Here is a 21,906-nt window from a genome sequence, read left to right on the forward strand (position 1 = left end):
AGCTGAAACACTAATGAAGCCTGTTTTATTTCACACACCTCAAATTCATTGGGACACGCGGCTCTCCGGTCACCAGGCCGGAGAAGGCGAGAATCACACCGATGAGAGCGTCGTTTTTCCGACTTAAACCTCCGCTCTGTGCCGCTCTGGGCCCCGAGGGAATTCAAGAGTTTAATTAAATATGAAATATGTGGGGAGTTCACTTTCACACAGATAAGTCATAGTTTTGGGATATAAAATAAATCTCCAGGATGGCTTTAATTAAGTGTGTCAGATGCCCTCCCATCCTCCTGTATCCCTGTGTGTCAGATGCCCTCCCATCCTCCTGTATCCCTGTGTGTCAGATGCCCTCCCTGTAGTGTTGGACTGAGCTGGGGGCAGGTCTAATGTCTCTAGTGAATGTGCAGATGTTGTGGTTGGATAAACACAGAGAGAGAATGGACCTCGTCACTGATAAACATGATCAGGGAAAAAGACATTTGTGGATTTGACTTTTGGAAATTTCTGTGGAAAACACCAGACAATGAGGCTGAACACTGGCTGTGTCTTCTAGTATAAAATAAAAGTAAATGACTGAACACGCGGGACTAACCCACAGTGACGCACGGCGCGGGTTCATTCACAGATTTGGCGCGTGGTTTTGGAGAGCTCCGCGTGAGGAGATCCACAGAGGAGCTGCATCACGTGATCCGCGGGGAAAACTCAGTGTCGTAATTTTTCATAAATAATAAATTAAAAGGGCGGGAAAGAGGAGGGTGCGCGCAAAGAGAGAGAGAGAGAGGGGGAGGGAGGGACGGAGGGAAGAGCACTTTCTCTGCACCTCACAGATTTACGCACGAGCAGAACCGTGCGGAGCGGGACTAAACCAGGACTAAACCAGGACTACATCAGGACTAAACCAGGACTACATCAGGACTACATCAGGACCGGAGCAGGGGAAGCGCCGCAGAGCAAGCCCCGGGGGAAAGAGTTCTAATCTGGGGTTCATTTGGAGCAGGAGCGGGCCGTGCGCCAGGGCCAAGCCGAGCGGGAGGCACCTGTTTGCGGCTGAGCTGTGTGGCATGTGGCGCTGATCCGGAGCGACTCTGTGGCTCGGGAGGAGGATGGGAGGATCCCGGTGCTTCGGCCTCGCGCTGGTCGGAGCTCTGCACCTCGGTGAGTGTCCGGTACCTTCGGGGTTTCACGGAGAAAGCCGAGTTCTGCGCGAACGACCTTCTGCAGCACGAGCCTCACATTTATGCGCCTTTTTCACAATTTAAACATTTACACCCAAAATGTAGGCTACAAGAAAGGCCTTTATATGACCTAATTATACAGCAAACGTACTGTGGCGTTTATATTTTTAAACAGCACAAGATTTGTCCTTTTACTGTAATCATACCGTGTTTTAAAGAACAAATATTTTACATTTTATAATAAGCGAACGAACGTTTGGACTTATTGTTAAGGCTCAAATATATTTTGCTTTGAGCTGTAAAAACAGAAATGCGCGTGTTTAAAGAAAGCGAAAGAGAGCGCGCGTGAGAGAGAGCGAGAAAGAGAGAGCGAGAGAGAGAGAGAGAGTGACGAGATTAGAAGAGGCCTCGTAATAACCGAGTATTACGGGCCAGGGCCAGGTTGAGTATTTGGACAGTTTTGTTTTACAGGTCGTTTTATAATCTAGAATTAAAATTATGATGATAATAAAAATACAAAACGCCTCTGGAAAGCAAAGATGTGAGCAGGGCGTAATGTCTCGTGCGCGCTTTACGCACGCATTACGCACGCTGTAATGTGATCCCGGTGCATCGATCCGGGGCTTTTACGCCACTTTTACTCCGGTGAATATTTAATGTACTAAAGGCGCTCTGATGGAGCGTCCGCTGCGAGGACAGGCGCGAGGACAGACAGAACATCGCGTTTAAGGCTCGAGTCTCACGTGAGGAGGAGTGACATGAGCCGTGTTCATATTTGAGCTCAGTGTGTCTGGGCTTAGTTTATAATAACAAATATACTATGTCATAGGCTAAATTATCAAATGTTTTATGGCGATCATTAACAGTGTGAAGAAAATGATCCAGCCAAAAGGGAGAAAAATGAACAAAGCATTCTATCTATTGTTCCTGCTTTAGTTTCAAATGAGTGACTTTTAGCTCTATTTACAGTGTATAAATAAAGCCCCTCTGTGCGGATCATTATAATACTACTGGAGGTGGCAAATATTGATGAAATGTTTTATTTATGAACTGGACAGATTTGACGCACGCTTGTGTCCTCGTGCGTGTGCCGAAAATAATGAATTATTAATCACAAAAAATGTAAGATGGGTTTGGTGTCACTTAAACGAAAGAAAAAAGGCGCTGGACTTTCTGGACATAACGGGAGGATAAAGGGACTGGTGATAGTAAAAGGCGTGTCCCAGTGAACTCAGTTATTCCATCTTTACATGTGGGTTAAACTTTAGACTTTAAATCTTACTATTGTCAGTATTCTTAATAACATTATGAACCACTCAGTTTAAGATATTTCAGGTTTATGTCGGATGCCCTTCCATCTGACGCTACCCTTTCTTTATCCAGACACAGGGTTGGTTTAATTTTAATCTTTTGTCCTGGTTTAGTCCTAGTTAGTCGCGATTTAGTCCTGTTTAGTCCTGGTTTAGTTCTGATTTTGAATATTTCTGAAATGTCATTTGTAAATAATATTACATTCTAAGCCGATGAAAATGATGCATTCGTACATTTGGATAGAGACGTGTGAGGAGGCTTTTACTGAATTTTTTGACCTTCCAAATTCCCACCATTTTTTTCTATGTCGTTTCAGTCATAATTCGTTTCGCCCACTCCTCTCCCTGTCTCCTGGACTAGTGCTGAGATCATTTGGATTCTTCTTTTTTTTCCCTCTTTCTAATTCTGGGCCAAAGCGCGTGCTCGAAGTGAGAATCTCCGTGTGTGCGCGTGCTCGCCCGGTGTGCGCGCTCACGAGGGGAAAGCCCCCTCCGCCCCCTCCCTTCCCGCTCCTCTGCGCTCAGCCACAAAAGAAAAGATGGAATGATCATCGGCGCGTTTCAAACGTTTTACGCGTAAAAGTCAAAGATGGTGGAGTCTGGTTTTAGCGTTAGTTCGGATTACATTTCGAGATTAAATGAAAAACATTTTGGGGAGATTTGTGTGAACATTTGGTGTCGAGAAAGCGGGAAAAGGCATGGCCCAAATTCAGATCTGCAGTGCGGCGTAAAGAGGAGAGAAACTGGAGAGACCAAGGGCACAGCGCGGGGACAGGACGCACGGAGACGCACACGAGAAATAAACCAAACATTATCCACGTGCAAAACACAGGGTTAAACAAAGAGAACGTGTCACAACTCATGTTTAACGCAGGGTAAAGCGCAGGGCCAAATGCGTAAAACGTTACGTGCAATGGGCCGCTGTACTGAACTGTAGTGAGTGCTATTTTCTAGGCCTATTTATTTCTAAGAGATTGTAAAAGCCCAACTCTCAACAACGTGACGAGGAAGTCTCAGTTACAAGGAGGTGTGTTGGTGTGTGTGTGTGTGTGTGTGTGTGTGTGTGTGTGTGTGTGTGTGTGTGTGTGTGTGTGGGTGTGTGTGTGTGAGAACCTGTGGGCCAAGAAAACCGGATGAAACTGACTGTAATTTGTGAATAATTAAAGAAATATAATGCCCAATAAAGACTTTAAAATGCAGTTAATATTTGGTTTATATGTTAACTTAAATTGAGTCCATGGCTAGAAGAATGTGGGCCAAAGGAGAACCTGTAAATGACCTCAAAACGAGCAGAGAGAGAGGAGACTCAGATTTACGCGTAAAGCAGGGACAAAAATATGTGTAAAATAAAGTTAAAGATGAGGGGTAATATGCCGCGGTGGGGTTTATGAATGGGCCTGCACATGCGCACACCGTACAGCCATTTACAGATGTAATTTGTGAAAAGTGAGGCGGATATTGATCAGCTCCAGAGGCTCACGCGCCGCACGTCTTTAATATTTGATGAGGAGAAAATGGACAAACGCCACGAGGCAAAACAACCAAGAATGTTCCTCATGTACGACGTGAACCCGCGACCCCGTGCGTCACCCGCGTATCACGTGATGGGCCTTCTCTATTTTTTAGTCCAGATTCATTTCTTTAAGGCCTATGTTCGATTTGAACAAAAAACAAATGAACGAACCTGTGCGTAAAGGCGCGTGTCCCAGTCAACACGGTGATTTCATATTTACGTTTCATCTTTTTTCATCTTCCTAAATGTTAAATCTCAATTTCAGTATTCTTAAAACTCTCAAGTCCTCAGTTAAAGACATTTCAGGTTGATGCCCTTCCATCTGATGCTACCTTTTCTTTATCCGGGCACAGGGTTTAATCCTGGTTAAATCCTGGTTTTACTCCTGGTTTAGTCCTGGTTTAGTCCTGGTTTTAGTCTTGGTTTTAATCCTGGTTTCGTCCTGATTTAGTCCTGGTTTTACTTCTGGGTTTAGTCCTGGTTTTATCCTGGTTTAGTCCTGGTTTTACTTCTGGGTTTAGTCCTGGTTTTAGTCCTGGTTCAGTGATGATTTTAGGCTTGGTTTTATTCTTGGTTTAGTCCTGGTTCAGTGATGGATTTAGGCTTGGTTTTAGTCCTGTTTCAGTCCTGGTTTAGTCCTGGTTTAGTCCTGGTGTAGTCCTGGTTCAGTGATGGATTTAGGCTTGGTTTTAGTCCTGTTTCAGTCCTGGTTTAGTCCTGTTTTAGTCCTGTTTTAGTCCTAGTTTCCCTCCTGATTTTAGTCCTGGTTTTGTCTAATTTCTTGAAGCAGCTCTTCTCTATCTGTTGCATAATGAAGACAGTGCGTGAGCGTGCATGAGAGTATGATCGTGCACATGCCTGAATTATTCACTCAGGACCCCCCCATTTTTATCTGAGTCTATTTTTAAATCAGCATCTGCAGCTCTATCTATTTACCATGTCAGATGCCCTCCCATCCTCCTGTATCGCTGTGTGTCAGATGCCCTCCCATCCTCCTGTATCACCGTGTGTCAGATGCCCTCCCATCCTCCTGTATCGCTGTGTGTCAGATGCCCTCCCCCTCTCGCTCTCCATTTAAACCTTTAAACTTCACATTTGTTCCGTTTAGAGACACATTATTTATTCATTCAGCTTTTACGGCTTCAACAAGAGACTGGGCCTAAAACCAGGACTGAACCAAGTCTAAAAGTAGGACTAAGCTTGGACGAAACCAGGTCTAAACCAGGCCTGATGCAGGACTAAACCAGTGGGTGGATAACCACTCTGCGGCTGTGATTGAGGCTGGTTAATAGTTTGTTTTTCATTGATTGAACATATGCTGTCAGCCTCACCCCCTGCTCTCTGACAGGAGCGTGCATGTGGCCCTGTGTGTGTTTGAGAAAGAGGAGTGTGCACGTGGCCCCGTGTGTGAGGGGTGTGCACGTTTCAGGAGCATGCACGAGGGCAGGCCTGTGCACGTTCCGCTCGGTGACTCTCTGATGGATGTGAGCGGAAACCACAGAGTCAATCTGCAACTAACACAGCGCGACCAACAAGACATCAACCTGACAGACCGGGTTTAGACTGGGTTTAGACCGGGTTTAGACTGGGTTTAGACCGGGTTTAGACTGGGTTTAGACCGGGTTTAGACTGGGTTTAGACCGGGTTTAGACTGGGTTTATACCGGGTTTAGACCAGGTTTAAACCGGGTTTAGACTGGGTTTAGACTGGGTTTAGACCGGATTTAGACCTGGATTAGACCAGGTTTAGACTGGGTATAGACCTGAATTTGACAGGGTTTAGCCCAGGATTAGACCTGGTTTAGGCCTGGTTTAGATCAAATTTAGGCCTGATTTTATCCTGATATCTGTGTGTGTTTTGCTGCAGTGTCATTGGTCCACTCGGTGATGGGGGCGGGGCACTGTGATTCGGTGTTTCGGGGTTTCTCAGACTGTCTGCTGAAGCTTGGAGACAACATGGCCAACTACCCCCAAGATCTGGACGACCGGCAGAACCTTCATCGCATCTGCTCGTAAGACTCCTCTGCTCCCCCTTTGATCCTCTGCTCCTCTGACCCTCTGATACTCTCCTCTGCTCCTCTGACCTTCTCCTTTGCTCCTCTCCTCCTCTGCCCCTCTCCTCTGCTCCTCTGCCCCTCTCCTCTGCTCCTCTGACCCTCTCCTCTGCTCCTCTGCCCCTCTCCTCTGCTCCTCTGACCCTCTCTTCTGCTCCTATGACCCTCTCTTCTGTTCCTCTGACCTTCTCCTTTGCTCCTCTGTCCCTCTCCTCTGTCCCTCTCCTCTGCTTCTCTGCCCCTCTCCTCTGCTCCTCTGACCCTCTCTTCTGCTCCTATGACCCTCTCTTCTGTTCCTCTGACCTTCTCCTTTGCTCCTCTGTCCCTCTCCTCTGTCCCTCTCCTCTGCTCCTCTGACCCTCTCCTCTGCTCCTCTGACCCTCCCCTCGTTCCTGCGTGTTCTCAGTCTAATTAAATAATGGCAGCACTTGTCGTGGCTGTAATCAGATCAGCAGAATCATTTCCTCTCAGTTCATTCACACAGAGAAGACATTTCATATGGACAGGCTCAGTCATTACAGAGATATGAACAGAAACCAGAGGAACAGAACCCAGGTCAACACATCTGAGTTTTCACAACATCTCAGCGCCTGATTTTTACCATCTTAAAAACATGAAAAACAGAACTAGGTCATTTTAAACGTTTTGCAGAGGTCCAAAGTTATTTCGCAGTGACCATATGCGTTCTGAACATCCTAATTATTCACCAGGATGAGTTTGTAACCACTTTTCTCAACTCAAATATCAAACTTCAAGAGCTCGTATACAATAGATCTGCGCTGAGACAAGCACATTTAGCTCAAACACAAGGGCAAAATCAGATACAGGGCCGTTTTAGTGCAGCTAAATGACAGGCTCTTGAGTTTAAATCATTGTGTTGTGAAGGAGGCAATGGCTCTTTCGCGTCTCATGTCAACAGATCCATTTTCTACCCCCCACCCTCCTCCTCCCCCCCGTCCTCCTCCTCCTCCGTCTGTCGCGTGCCACCCGTCTGCTCGGTGGTGGGTGTCACATTTGGGCGGGTGCCTAATCCAATGTGCAGCGAAGCCTTTGACCCCAGGCCTGTTTCAGTCCAATTAACACCCGCTCAGCCACGCCCACACAGATATGGACACGCCCCCTCCCCCCCCCCCCCTCCCTCCTCGAACACAGAGACCCCCGCCTCCTGAGATATGCTAATTCTGTCCAACTGCGGTTTCGATTCGACTGTGATGAATCTTGCAGCATTACTTTTCACTATTCAAAAAGTATAATATTTTTTGTTCTAGATTACCACTAGATGCAAAATTTATTTCAAAATCCATGAATACAATAAGCTTTAGGGTTAAATCCTCTTTCAGCAACAACAGCAGAGTAAGAAACAGGGAAAAGCCACCCCATACAGGCATAACTTTTTAAAGAGAGAGTGTTTTACTTTTGTGGGATATTAACAGTTAACGCATAACAAAAAAAAGAAGAAGCTATATTTGCTGAAAACAACATATTAACATGTTTTATAAGTTTCAGTTTCGTTTTGACACCGAGTTTCCCCTCCCCTTCCCGCTAATGAAACTACTGCACATCACATCAGGTTTAGCAAGTTACTGTGTGCAGTTTTGTATTATTGTAGAATCTTACGCCTAACCGTAAGGAGGGTTCGAATAGGATCCAGGAGAGATCACTAGATTCTCCAAACATGCATGGATAACATCGAAAAACTCTGAGGGTACAATTGTGTAACATGGTAGAACGCATGCCACACACGTGTTTTAAACTGATAGATTCTTGTGGCGTCTCTCCGCCCACACCCTTGGAACCTGGTGTTTTTTACGCTTTTTTAATCTGATGAGTTTTTCCACACACACGCACACAAACACACACACACCCTCCTCCTGCTTCCTGATGTGTTCATCACATTTACACTGTGTCCCTGAGGAGTTCTGACCTGCTTCACCAAAGGCTGTGTGAGTCCTCAGGCTGTAGAGCTGCACAAAGACAAAGGCAATGTGCAGGTTTCTTGTGATGTGCACAGAGACGGAATTATTACACAGACACAGAGACTAATAATAATAATGATAATAATAATCTGTTCTATTTTAAAAAGGGAATACGATACAAAATTAAAATTCAGCTTTCTGCCATGTTATAACGTTGTTCCCTCATCAAAAACCTGCCTGAAGAGGATTAGCTATAAGATTCTGTACAAGGCTCTGCCCACAAGCCTACATCATCCATACTCCCACATGACAATTCTCCATAAATATACAAAAACATGATTCGCTACTGACATGGTGTGTAGTAGTTTCATTAGTAAGATGCAAACTGATTGTGGGTGATAGCGTTCTGATGGGGGAGTGACTCAGCACGGAGAGCAAAGGGAGGGAAACTTGTACATAGAGCCATAGCAGAGATGCTCCTGTCCCACCCCTGGACCTGTTCCTCCTCTCATTACATTTACATCAGACAGGGGAAGGGGGGTGAAGGAAGGAGGACCCACTCATTAAAGAGCTGTTCAGAGACACACAGAGGAGGGGGGCTTAATAAGAGTGGAACAGCTGAGCCCCTCCTCTGGGACTCTGCAAGAAGAAGGGGGGTCCTTGTTTAGTCCTGGTTCAGTCCTGGTTCAGTACTAATTCAGTCCTGGTTTAGTCCTGGTTCAGTCCTGGTTTAGTCCTGGTTTAGTCCTGGTTCAGTCCTGGTTCAGTCCTGCTTCAGTCCTGGTTCAGTCCTGACTAATCCAAATGTATTCGGATTTTGTGCAAAAAACTAAATGTAAACAGGATCTTCTTAAGCGAAAAGTCAGATTAAACTGGGGTTCCAAACCTTTTTTTTTTTTTTTTACCAAGGGCCCCACATATAAACACATCCAAAGCAGAGGGACAGAACAGTGGCAAATACAGTGACTCATTCAGATGCATTTAAGCTGTAGAGGCACCACAGGTTATACTGCAGAGAGAGGGGTGAGGAGCAGAGCCGTGCCCAGGGGAGAGGGCCGCAGATGGGGCATAGCTCAGAAGTGGCCCCCCTTATCCTCCAGCTCATGTGATTCAAACAGAGACACCATAGAGGGAGGGCATCTGACACACAGGAAGGGCATCTCACACTGCTTTAGTCCAGTTTTAGTCCTGGTCTATAATCATGTTTCATGGTTTTTGTCCTGGTTCAGACCTGGTTTAGTCCTGGTTTGATCGTAGTTTTAGTCCAGTTTTAGTGCTGGTATAATCCCTGGTTTAGTCCAGCTTTAGTCATAATTCATGTTTTTTGTCCTGTTTCAGTTCTGGTTTAGTTCTGGTTTCGGCCTGGCTCTGTCCAGTTTATGTCCTGGTTTAGTCCTATTTTTAGTCGTAGTTTTAGTTCAGTTTTAATTCAGTTTCAGTCCTGGTTTAGTCCTGATTTAGTTCTGGTTTGGTTCTGCTTTAGTCCCTGTTTAGTCCTGATTTAGTCCTGGTTTAGTTCTGGTTTAGTCCAACTTAAATCCCAATTTAGTTCTGGTTTAATCGTGTGTTGCTCCCCCTTGTGGCAGGTACTGGGATAACTTCCACTCGTGTGCGGCGACCGCTCTCACCGACTGCCAGGAGGGGGCGACGGAGATGTGGGAGAAGCTGAAGAAGGAATCGAGGAATCTGGACTTCCGCGGGAGTCTGTTTGAACTGTGTGCAGGGGGCAACGGGGCGGGGCGTCACCACGGCAACACGGTGCTGCTCGCCACCGGCGCCGCCCTGCTCGCGGTGCTCCTGGTCTGAGCCATGAAACGAGAAGACAACAAGAGAAATGTGGATTCTGTTTCATCAAATGTCACCAAAACCTCCTGAGGCTCTGCTGGTAAAACCTCAACATTGGACAGAAGAATGAACTTAAATGTCCCATATTACACTATTTTCTGATCTGATTTTCTGTGTTCTAATGTTGTTTCCTCATCACAAACAGACCTGGAGTTGTGTTTTGTTTCATTCACACATGTTTAACTCACAAACCCGGCACATTTAGGCTCCACTGTGTTTTTAAACTCCACACACCTTCACTATAATCATTTGGATGAATTCAGCCAATCTCTACTGAAACTTGAAAACTACCACTTCGTGACATCACAAGGTGGAACAGAGCATTTTGAGCTTTGGAGATGTAAACAGACTAATAATAAAGTGTTGCTCAAACATGTGTGAATGAAACAAAACACAACTCCAGGTGTGTTTTTGAGGAGGTATCAACATTATAACATGACTTAAAGCTCACGAGAGTCCAGTGTGTCTAATATAGGACCTTAAACTAAACTACTCCAAACAATCTGAATTACAAAACAAAATTCAACATTAAAATTCCTTCATTTGTGAATTATTTTGGCCAGATTTCATATCCTCTCCCCCTCACCACGGCTGTGCTACTTGCTTTAGTCTTGGTTTAAACAAAAAACACTGGTTTAAACCTGGTTAGCCTCCAAACTCATTGTGTTCTACAGAGAGAGTCGTCATCTGAGAGACTCAAATCTGAACTTTACACTAATCCAAGAATCTCATGCATTTCAGAACATGTTTGTAGAGGCCTAAACTACAGGGTGAGCAGCTTTTACACAGAATAACACCCCATGGAGGCACAGGGAGGGCATCTGACACACAGGGAGGGCATCTGACTCTCTCGGTAGAATCCAGTGCTAAAGTAAACATGGAGGACCAGATTTGTCACTGCAAATGGTTGGTCCCTGGATAATTTTGGTCCAAAGCAGAGCCGGAGTCGCCTGCGTTCTGAACAGGAGGACTTGAGCGAGGCCAGACGTCGTGTGAACAGTGTACAGAGCCTTCTCCTGTTCTGTTCTGTTGTGATTTCTGTAGATTTTGTTTTGTAGATTTGGTTTTTCAAGGCTTCGGTCACACCAGTTTTAGATCTGCGTTTACGTTTTGGGTCTAAAAGAATCGGGCTGCAACAGGGAAACATTTAAAAATAATCTGAAGCAATGAAGTTTTGGTTTATTTACCGTTTCAAATCTGTGCAATAATCCTGTCATCAGTTTATTTGAGATTAGCATCAGAATCAATGAAAGCACTTATTATACAACTCTAACTCATGCACATGAATGTACACAACCTCCATTTTAAACAACCAGGACCGAACCAGGACTGAACCAGGATTAGACCAAGACTGAACCAGGACCAAACCAAGACCGAACCAGGACCGAACCAGGACTGAACCAAGACCGAACCAGGACCGAACCAGGACTGAACCAGGACCGAACCAGGACCGAACCAGGGCCAAACCAGGACAGAACCAGGACCGAACCAGGACCGAAGCAGGATTAAATCAGGACTAATCCAGGACTAAACCAAGTCTCAGTGAATCTGGCCATAAATGGCCCCTCTTAAATTCTTTGACAAGTATTTTAAATAATTCTGTTAATTGTATAAATGTTTAAGAGTCTTGTTTTTATTGCCAAGGATAAAGTATTCATAAAATGCAATAACTGATATAAGACGAGTTTCCCTCTGAAGCATGCACGTACTGCCCTTCTGTCATCACACATATTTCAATCATCAAAACTGCCCAAATTTTGCATAATATAAAATTTGGGCAAAAATGTTTCTGTTAGAATCGTCCCCAAATCTGCTCTTTTTCACATGTTACCTTTTACTCATATAAATGTACAAATATTTGACCATTTTTAAATCAGTACCATAATAACTCTAACTTTTTTTAAATTTTTATTTTAATTAATTTGAGTTTTTGCTTTTGCCAGTCGTGAACACTTCATTTAAAATATAAAACCTTACATGTTTAAGCCATAACCCGATCCGCGACTCGACTGTTGGGAGCCGTATTCTGTTGCAATATCTGACCCTGTGGCAGCCCCAGAAAACAGGATGACCTTTGACCTCTGACCTCCGACCCGTGCATGTCCGTGCTCGCCGCCGCCGCCGTTTTAGCTACAGCGTTTTAGCGTTTTGCGTCTTACCGTTGTTTTTGCGGTTTGGTAGCGTTCGATTGGTGTGGCCGGGCCTTTGCTCTGGGATGGATTCTGAGGCACAATATGTGGGGGCGGAGCTAGGTGGAGCAGGGGTGGAGCTAAGGGGAAGAGAGCTGGAGTCTTTCAAAGTGTGTGAAAGATGCTCTGCATGAAGTCCGCTCACAGCCTAAAGAGTCTGCAGAGGGAGAAAAACAGTGCTAAACCAGACGCTAATGCTACAGAAATCAGGATTAAACATCACAAATCCATAGAGATGCATTAGCCAAAATTGTTTAAAAAGTAAACAAAAGAGTCGTGGAACAGCTCGATAAACTGTTGGGTCCCTGCAGGTAGAAGCATCACAGAGTCAGAAAACACAGTGTTTAGTTTGATTAAATCTCTGTTACTTTACATGAGATTAAAACAATGATGATACTGATACTTTGCAGTGACGTCATGCTGAGGGTGTTCTACATGTATCTCTGTTGTGGAAAGTTCAGCAGTTACTATGGGAACACAATGCAAACAATAGCAAAAAATGTTAAACTCTGAAAACTAAAAAGAATATCAAATGGATTTAAACACAGGAGTCTGTGATCAGTCTGAGTGTTCATGGTCCTGTTTAGGAGTTTGATTTTACACAAAAATGTGAGAGTGACTAACTGAAAACTGTTGGCTAATGCTAGCTAGCTTGTGCCTGTAATTTTATGTGTAAGAGACTTGTTTAAACACACAAATCAGCTCACCTGTTGTAGTTCCAACTAAGTCAGTTCTTTCTGGTCAGATTGTGTTCAAATAAAATTCAGATTAAGTGAGCACATCACATTTGCTGACGTGCTTTAGCCCGCTACATCGGCTACAACATCTGCACATAAAGTTTTTGCTGTTTTATCATGATGTAAGAAGGTAGAAAGTAAATCAGATGTCCAGGTCAGATTTAGTGCAGATCTATACTTCAATCAGATTTGTTTTAAGATAAATCATTGTCTATGATTTTGTCAAAAAGAAGAAAACTCAGCACCATTCACTGCTGCTAATATGGCGTCCCTGTCAGACGTAGTCACATGGTGCAGTAGCTCTATAAACAAAACTTAACAAAACCCATAGAAGCACCCAAGAAAATAGGATAAAGTATGGCTAATACTGCAGTAGCTTTGGAACTCTATGTTAAACAAATGGATCAAAACATTAGACGTTAGCTAGCGCCGCAGATTGGGGAGGGCCGGACAGCGCTGACCACAGGCACTTAGTGAATGTTCTCTGAGCTACTTAAGCACTTAACACAGAACGTTTAACATGATTTAGTCCAAAACAGCTCTCATGTTTACACAGTTTTATGAGGGGCATATGGACCATGCACACATTTATTTTACATGTTACAGAATGAATCAGCTTTTTAAGAGCTGCAACAGGTGATAAATGTAATCCTACAGTGTGGGTCAGGGCGAAATAAAAAAGCCTAGTTTCTTTGATCCTCAACTCATTGTTTTTTGGTTTTAGGTTTGCGTGTTCAGTTGTGAGCGTTGGACTGAAGGAACATTAGCACAGCCGCTAACGTTAGCTCCTGTTAGCTCCCATTAGCTCCTTGTGATTCCCTGGTTTGAGTCAAAAATGGCGATGCTGATGAATGCACTTGAGCCTCTTTTAGCACGTGTTTCAGCCATCCCAGATCGATGTGTAGAACTGAGACAGGGCCCACACAGATCAGTCTGAGAGAGACAGCTTAATTTTACGTCTTTATCTAAAATAAACCTTATCAAACATCTGTTACGATCTCTGCTTCACTTAAATGTACTCAGGCCACAGCTGACACAGAACACACAACTGTTTCTGGAGTCAAAGAGTGACACTGGAGTCAGGCTAACTACTAGCATGACTGACGCAGATCCGGTAATGACTCAAATTGGGGAATGACACTCCTGTTAGCCTCAGTTAGCCTGTTGGCTCCTGTTAGCCTTAATTAGCCACAGTTAGCCTCTGTTGGCTCCTGTTAGCCTCTGTTGGCTCCTGTTAGCTCTGTTAGCTCTTCCTCCCTGCCGCCGCATCAGAATCCTCCCTTAGCCGCGAAAAAAAAAACAAAAAAACAACAACGTTAGATTTACAAGAAACAGCAATACAAGACTTCACGGCCAGTGTAGCTTCAGAGACAAGAGAATATAAAAGTCAAAATATAAATGAGTCTGGAGTGCGACTGCTTTAGCCCCGTTCAGTTCCGTCTCGATTAAAACCTTTGTAGAGAGTAACTTTAGGTCTGTGTTTGATTAACGTAGCATCAGAGAAATATGAGAATCCGTTTAAAATAAGTTTGTTTTTTATTTGACTCGAAGCAGTTTTTGAGGAATGAGAATTATGTTTTTGGAAAATGTTGTTTTAATTATTGTAAATTGGTAAAATGTTTTAAAGAGGAAATGAGCCTAGAGCTGCAACAATATTTACGTGCTGTTTGCAAAAAATAAGAATAAGTTAAACCAGAAATTAAAAAAAAAATTGGCCAAATTTTAGAGTATATCTGTACACGAACAGGCAGAAGTTTGGACGCATGTTTTCATGTTTGTTTCTTCTTTAGTTCCACACTGTAGATTCTCACCGATGGCATCAAAACTATGAACGACACACCAGGAATGTAGAAAACAGAAATAACTCACATCTTGTTTTAGATTTTTAAAAATAGACTTTCCCCTTTGCTTTGAACCCAGCTTTGCACTTTTGTCATTTCTCGACTGTGACGTGGCTCAGCTGTGAAGAGAAAACCGTGTCAGGAGACGTCATGAGGCTCCGAGAGAGAAGGACACGGGTTTACAGCTCTGTCCACAAATGACAAATATAAACAAATATAAACAAATATTTAGTAGGGTTATTTCACTTTTTTTGCTTTACTCACACCTAATTTCATAGATCTTGCTTCATATATATATATATATATATATATTTTTTTTTATTTTTATTTTTTTCTTGCTTCATATATTTCTTCTGTGTATAAAATGTAGAAAATTGTTAACGTGAAGAAAAAAAAAACATGAAATGAGACGAGTCCAAACTTTTCTCTGGTGAACAAACAAGAACTAAGTGTTTTCTCTTGATCTTAGCTGTGAATTTGTTCATTATCAACAGAAACAATTCTAAATATTGGAGAGAAAAATTAGGAAATGAACACTGTGTGAAATAGAGATGGATCATTTTCTTCAAATTTGTAAAAGCAAGTTATTTTTATTTTATTTTCGTTCTAAAAAAAAAAAAGGTTTTTGAGTTTTTTTCTGTTTTGGGGAAAAATATAAAAATATTTGTTAAAAAAGTGAACTCCAGATGTTGGCTGATGAGAATAACCTGTACAGTATTAAAGCATTTGTGACTTTATCATAGATTCTAAAGATTCTAAAGATTTTAAAGATTCTAGAGCAGATGGTTTTAACAGAAATATTGATACGACGATATAGAAAATATGACACTAAAGAGTTTGCCTCAACAAAAATAAAATGTTTGAAAATAACATGTGTTTTTGTGGTTTGTGATGAGGTCAGTCCTGGGTTTGATGTAGTCCTAGTTCAGACCTGGTTTAGACCTGGTTTAGTCTTGGATTAGTCCTGGGTTAGACCTGGTTTAGTCCTGGGTTAGACCTGGTTTAGTCCTGGTTTATTCCTGGTTTAGACTTGGATTAGTCCTGGTTTAGTCCTGGTTTAGTCCTGGGTTAGACCTGGTTTATTCCTGGTTTAGTCTTGGATTAGTCCTGGGTTAGACCTGGTTTAGACCCGGTCTCTGTGGATGGATGAGGTTTATGTCGATTTTTATGAATTATTAAAAAGATGAAAGTTTAATGAGAAGCAGCCTTCATCTGAGAGAGCACCCGAAGGAGCACCCAGAGGAGCACCCAGAGGAGCAGACACAACAAGGCTGAGAAGAGGATAAAGAGAGGAGGAGGGGTACTAAACCGGGACCTAAACCAAGACTAAAACAGGACTGAACCAGGACTAAAACAGGGATTAAACCAAGACCAAACAGGACTGAACCAGGACAAAACCAAGGTCTAACCCAGGACTGAACCTGGTCTAAACCAGAGCTGAACAAGGACAAAACTGGCTGTGATGTTGTTTGGGCAAAGATAGGCCAGGCCCCAGGGAGGTCTCACTCTGATTGTCTCATTCACACCAGAAATAAGAGCATCAGTCAGTCTGTCAGCAGGACCCCAGAGACCAGGTCCTGGTTTAGACCTGGTGTAGTCCAGGATTAGAACTGGTATAGACCTACCATAGACCTGGTTTAGTCCTGGTTCAGTCCTGGTATATTATTGGAGACAGAGAGTATTAAATATTTATGTGGAGGAAATCAGGTCAAATCTCAGTTGACTGGACTGACCCACACTGAAGTTCTAGCTCAGTCCTGGTTCAGTCCTGTCTTAGTCCTGGTTTGGTCCCGGTTCAGTCCTGGTTCAATCCTGGTCTTGTTTTCTGCTTCTGACCTTGGCGAGTCCTTGGTCCTGGTCTGGTCCTGGTTTAGATCCAGCTGGCACCAGTCCTGGATCAATGAGAACTCTACACCCCCAGAGTCAATAAGAGAGACACGAGAGTACTGCAGACCACACTGTTGTAGTACTGACAACCACTGCTGCTACTACTACTACTACTACAGGACTGAACCAGGAGTAAATCAGGAGTAAAGCAGGACCAAACGAGGTCTAAACTAGGTCTAAACCAGGACTAAGCTGGCCCTCTTTCATGAGTATTTCTTGTGTGACTCATTTTGACACTGCATTTGAAATCTGTCGATGAATCTGCTGCATCACTCCATCTCCTCTCTTTCTCTCCTCCATCTCTTTTCGTTCTCCACCTTCTATCCCTCTCAGCCACCCCCCCCCTCTCCTCCTGTTTCCCTGTCTCCTCCTCCTCCTATTCTCTCTCTCCTCTCCCCTCCTGTAAAAATGAAATAAAAAGAAGCCACATTAACCTTAGCACATACCCCCCTCCCCCTCCACTCAGGACCCCACAGAGTCCAGTCCTGATCCCAGTCCAGGTCTGTTCCATCTGGTCCTTGGTCCTGACGCCAAAACCTTACCTCATGTGTTTTGGAAATGTGTTACATGTTATTCAATTTTTAAAGGGCCCATATTCACTCTACTGAACTAAACGTAAAAGGAGCTGTTAACGTGAAAACTGCCACTTCATGACATCACAAGGTGGAACAGAGCGTTTTGAGCTTTGGAGATAAAGACAGACTAATAATAAAGTGTGACTCAAACATGTGTGAATGAGACAAAACATTACAACACGGCTTAAAGCTCACAAGACAGAAGGAAAGATGTGGGTCTAAGGCTTTTCACACCCCGTTCGATTGGTTAGCACTTTTGTCTCACAGCAAGAAGGTCCCTGGTTCCACTCCTGGACCTTTTTGTGTGGAGTTTGCATGTTGTCCTTGAGTTTGGGTCGGTTTCTTCTGAGCACTTCGGTTTCCCCCACCAACCCAATGGACAATAGGTCAAATCCTCCCGTTAAGTTAGTCCTGACCAAGACTAGACCAAGATCTGGAGATGGGTCCCACTGCTGCTGACAGGTTCAATCCAGAGGCAGTGAAGGATTTTCTGAGAGGAACTGGATGAACCTGACCCAGATCCAGAGAGGAGGTAGTTACCATGGAGACTGCATCAGGACCAACCACATTACATCATAGTAAACCAGGACTAAACAAGAACTAAACCAGGACTAAACAAGGGCTAAACCAGGACTAAACAAGGGCTAAACAAGAACAAAACCAGGACTGAAAAAAGACTGAACCAGGACTAAACCGGGTCTAAACCAGAACTAAAAAAACTAAACCAGGACTGAATCAGTCTTGGTTTAGACCTGGTTTACTCCTGGTTTAGTCCTTGTTCGGGTCTTGCTTTCTTGCTTTAGTCCTGGTATAGTCTTAGTTCAGTCCTGGTTTAGTCCTGGTTTAGACCCGGTTTGGACCTGGTTTAGGACAGAAAGGTAACACTTTCTGAATGTGAGCTGTTTTTAGACACATTTCTCACCTTTAAATATTTTTAGCTCAGAGATAAAAACACTGAGGCATTGTTATATTTATTCCGGTTATAGTCCTGGTCTTCTCTGCTCCGGTTATAGTCCTGGTCTTTCTTTAGTCATTTCTTGTATAGAACTACAGTGGAAATAATGTAGTCCACTTGTAGACCTGGAATAGTCCTGTTATAGACCTGGTTTAGATCTGGTGATGTTCAGAAAGCCACATCTTTTCTTTGGTGGAACTTGGTGTAAAGAGTTTGAGAGGCGGTGACTTAGAGTAAATCTTTATTTACCAAAACAAAGCATCAAAATATATTTCCAATTTCTTTATGAAAAGTCCAGATGTCATCAGAAACAATACAAATGTGGGAACATCCATATCACAAGACATTCATTACAACTTATTTGCTGTATTTTCAAATATCTTAAAGAGGGGGTATTTCATGTCTATGGAGCATTAACTGTAACACATAACACATTTAGATCACCATGTTGCCTTTTATTGTTGTGAAAATGTTACATTCACCCAAAACAAAGTATTAACATATTAACATGTTTTATAAGTTTCACTTATGTTTTTGACGCTTTGAGTCCCCCCTCTCCTTGCTCCCTAAGCCACTCCCCCTTCAGAGCTCTATCACAACACAATCAGCTGCATCCCACTAATGAAACTCCTGCACATCACATCAGGTTTGTCAAGCTGCTGTGTACAGTTTGTATCATATTTTTTATATTTATGGAGTATTGTCATGTGGAGCATGGGTGATGTAGGCTTGTGGGCGGAGCCTTGCAAATGGGTGAATGTGCATTGATGACATTTAAAATCTCTTCATGTTTTTGATGAGGGAACGTTATAACATGGTAGAACGGTAAAAAGAAAAAAAAAAAGATTCTGCATAATACCCCCTATTTAAGAAATAAAAAGTTAGTTCTGAAATTTGATAGTAAAGACCAAAATTTTCCAATTTTGTTCAGAAGTGACGACATCATGGGAAATATCCAAATGGAAAATCCACTGTTGTTGAGTAGTTGCAGTAGTAGTAGTAGTATTAGTAGTACTTCAATATCGTCCCTGCACCCCCAAGTCACTCTCGGCTGCTCTCTCGATCTGCTCGTGTGTGGTTCTGACCTCTTCCTGGGTCAAAGTTCGCTCCATGTGGCGGTAAACGATTCTGTAACACTCGCTCCTCCTCCCTGTCCTGAGAAGACAAGACACGTGTCAATCAAACCTCCGTCAAATCAGAAGAGAGTATCGGCAAAGGGGTGGGACCAAAACAGGGGTGGGCAAACTTTTTGACACACGGGCCACAATGAGCTCTAAAATTTGACAAAGGGGCCGAATCGGCCAGCCGAATTAATAAGCCCAAAGGCCCCTGGGCTGTAGTTTGCCCATGTCTGGACCAAGAGGTTTAAATCTCATATGTACTGCTAACCAAGACTAAAATAGGTCTAAACCAGTACTAAACCAAGACTAAACCAGTACTAAACCAGTACTAAACCAGTACTAAACCAGTACTAAACCAGGGCTAAACCAGTGCTAAACCAGGGCTAAACCAGGGCTAAACCAGGGCTAAACCAGGGCTAAACCAGGACTGAAACCAGGACTGAAACCAGCGTGAAATCAGGATTAAACCAGAACTAAACCAGGACTAGGTCTTTCTTTAGCCTGGTTATTGTCCTGGTCTTCCTTTAGTCTAGTCCAGGTGAAGTCCCAGTTTTGTGTGAATGCTGCCAAAAAAAACCTAACCAGACCAGGTCTAACCCAGGTCTAACCCAGGTCTAAACCAGGACTAAACCCAGTCTAAATCTGGCCTACAGCTGGACTTCAGATGTGTCAGTCCAGTGTATTCGGAGTGTATCAGTGACAGAAAAATGAGTCACAAACAAACATTAAAAATTCACGAGCTAACAACGCTAACAGCTAACAGTGAGAACTCCTCTGTTTGGGCCTGTGGAGTGGCAGAGATCTGGTTCTGTCCTAGTTCTGTCTTGGTTTAGGCCTGGTTTTAGTCCTGCTTTTAGTCCTAGTGTAGTCCTGGTGTAGTCCTAGTGTAATTCTGGTGTAGTCCTGGTGTAGCCCTGGTGTAGTCCCGATTTAGACCTAGTTTAACCTGGTTCAGTCCTGGTTTCCTCCTGGATTAGACCTGGGTTAGACCTTTTCAGTCCTGGTTCAGTCCTGGTTTAGTCCTGATTCAGTCCTGATTTAGGACAGAGAGGTAACACTTTCTGAATGTGAGCCATTTTTAGATGCATTTCTCATCTTTAAATATTTTTAGCTCAGAGATAAAAACACTGAACCGTCATTATATTTAGTCCGGTTATAATCCTGGTCTTCTTTAGTCCAGTTATAGTCCTGATCCTGGTCCGATCCTTCGTAAACCAGTTACAGTCCTGGTCTTCATTAATCCTGTTTTAGTCCTGGTCTTGTCCTCAGTAAGTCCGGTTATAGTCCTGGTCCTGGTTTGATGGACTTATTGATGTGATTCAGTCAAACAGAATAATCCTGTTTCTTTTGGTCTAAATGTAAAAAGCAGTGAAGCACAACGCCATGTCACCAACAGGTCACCCCCCCCTCTCTCTCCCTCTCTCCACCTCTCTTTCTCCACCTCTCTCTCCCCGTCTCCCTCTCTCTCTCTTCCTCTCCCTCGCTCTCTTCAGACTGATGGTTTTATATATTTTTCTTTTTTTTGCTGAAAGTTCATTTTGTTTTGTCACTTTTGAGATGCTCCGCCCCAAAACAGAGTCAGCGAATCTGCAGCAAAGTCATCCTCAAGATTTATGTCCCAGATCAGGACCAGATCAGGACCAGATCAGGACCAGATCAGGTCAGAACCAGGTCAGAACCAGGATGAATCAGGGCTGAACCAGAACAAAACAAGGACTAAACCAGGACTATACTAGAACTGAACTGGGACTGAACCAGGACTAAACCAGGACTGGACCAGGATTTTTGTGAATCCCTCTGGATGGGGACAGGGCAGCAGCAGGAGCTCTGACCTTCTGTTCAATGATCACAGTCACTGCACTGCGCCAAATACACTTCATAATTACATATAAACCAGGACTGAACCAGGACTAAACCTTGTCTGAATTAAGATCCCCACCCTGTGTGCCAGATGCCCTCCCTGTGTGTCAGATGCCCTCCCTGTGTGTCAGATGCCCTCCCTGTGTGTCAGATGCCCTCCCTGTGTGTCAGATGCCCTCTCTGTGTGTCAGATGCCCTCCCTGTGTGTCCATGGAGTCTTATTCTGTGTAAAAGCTGCTCACCCTGTAGTTTAGACCTCTACAAACATGTTCTGAAATGCATGGGATGGTTGGATTAGCATGGATAGTTGAGATTTTAGTGTTAAAAAAGAGGAGTTGAGAAAGAAAGAAAAAGAAAGAGGAAAAGGAGAGGAAGGGCAGAGGACAAGCGGGGAGGAGAGAAGAGAGGAGTGTTTGAGACAGTGTCAGAGGAGAAGAGAAGAGCAGAAATGGAGAGGGTAGAGGGGGAGAAAAGTAAAGGAGGAGGAGAAAAGGACAGGAGGACAGAATGAGAAAGAAGGAGAGGAGGAAGGAGGGAAGAGGATGAGAGAGGAGAGGAAAAGAGAGGAGGAGGAGAGAGGAGAGTTTGAGAAAGTGATAAAGGAGGAAGGGCGCCCCCGGTGGAAGAGCCTAGAGGATGAGTGACGCAGGATAAGCTGCAATGCACCTTTTCCCCAAATGTCCCCAGCTCCTGTCCTTCACTCTCCCTCTCTCCCCCTGCTGTCCTCCTCTACCTCCTCTCGTCTGTCACTGTCCTCCTCTCCTCTGCCACTATCCTCCTCTCCTTCCTCGTCCTCTGCCATTACTCTCCTCCTCCACTTCTCCTGTCCTTCACTCTCCCTCTATCCTACTTTACCTCCTCCTCTCCAGCTCCCGTTCTTCAATCTCCCTCTATCCTCCCCCTCTATCCTCTTCCCTCCTCTGCCACTA

The 21,906-nt window shown here is 43.9% G+C and overlaps 2 protein-coding genes and 1 long non-coding RNA gene across 4 annotated transcripts in view; 1 reads left to right on the forward strand and 2 right to left on the reverse strand.

Annotated features, from left to right (window-relative positions):
* The first annotated feature begins 998 nt into the window (after nucleotides 1-998).
* On the forward strand, nucleotides 999-14,248 carry nrn1a (neuritin 1a). Its single transcript, XM_033985623.2, has 3 exons — nucleotides 999-1,155; nucleotides 5,865-6,009; nucleotides 9,554-14,248. The coding sequence occupies exons 1-3, from the start codon at nucleotides 1,104-1,106 to the stop codon at nucleotides 9,771-9,773; spliced, it is 417 nt and encodes a 138-aa protein (XP_033841514.2). The 5' UTR covers nucleotides 999-1,103; the 3' UTR covers nucleotides 9,774-14,248.
* The window catches only part of LOC129457242 (uncharacterized), a 147,030-nt gene continuing 129,512 nt past the window's right edge, over nucleotides 4,389-21,906 (reverse strand). The window contains exon 3 of the long non-coding RNA XR_008649157.1: nucleotides 4,389-4,463. This is a non-coding gene — a long non-coding RNA (uncharacterized LOC129457242). The remainder of the gene's footprint in view (nucleotides 4,464-21,906) is intronic.
* The window catches only part of fars2 (phenylalanyl-tRNA synthetase 2, mitochondrial), a 30,666-nt gene continuing 26,980 nt past the window's right edge, over nucleotides 18,221-21,906 (reverse strand). Inside the window, exon 10 of one of the 2 annotated variants that reach the window (XM_055230179.1) lies at nucleotides 18,221-19,151. In XM_055230179.1, the coding sequence (XP_055086154.1) occupies nucleotides 19,013-19,151 (139 nt within the window). In that variant the 3' untranslated portion in view covers nucleotides 18,221-19,012. The remainder of the gene's footprint in view (nucleotides 19,152-21,906) is intronic. The other variant, XM_033985789.2, reaches the window with a different exon arrangement.

This window comes from Periophthalmus magnuspinnatus, chromosome 20 (genome assembly GCF_009829125.3).
Source record: "Periophthalmus magnuspinnatus isolate fPerMag1 chromosome 20, fPerMag1.2.pri, whole genome shotgun sequence".
In the NCBI taxonomy this organism is placed as follows: domain Eukaryota; kingdom Metazoa; phylum Chordata; class Actinopteri; order Gobiiformes; family Gobiidae; genus Periophthalmus; species Periophthalmus magnuspinnatus.

Coding starts and splice junctions, on each gene's coding strand:
- nrn1a (XM_033985623.2), top strand. CDS start 1,104: ATGGGAGGATCCCGGTGCTTCGGCCTCGCGCTGGTCGGAGCTCTGCAC. Junction 1,156..5,864: donor GGTCGGAGCTCTGCACCTCG/GTGAGTGTCCGG, acceptor GTTTTGCTGCAG/TGTCATTGGTCCACTCGGTG. Junction 6,010..9,553: donor AACCTTCATCGCATCTGCTC/GTAAGACTCCTC, acceptor CCCTTGTGGCAG/GTACTGGGATAACTTCCACT.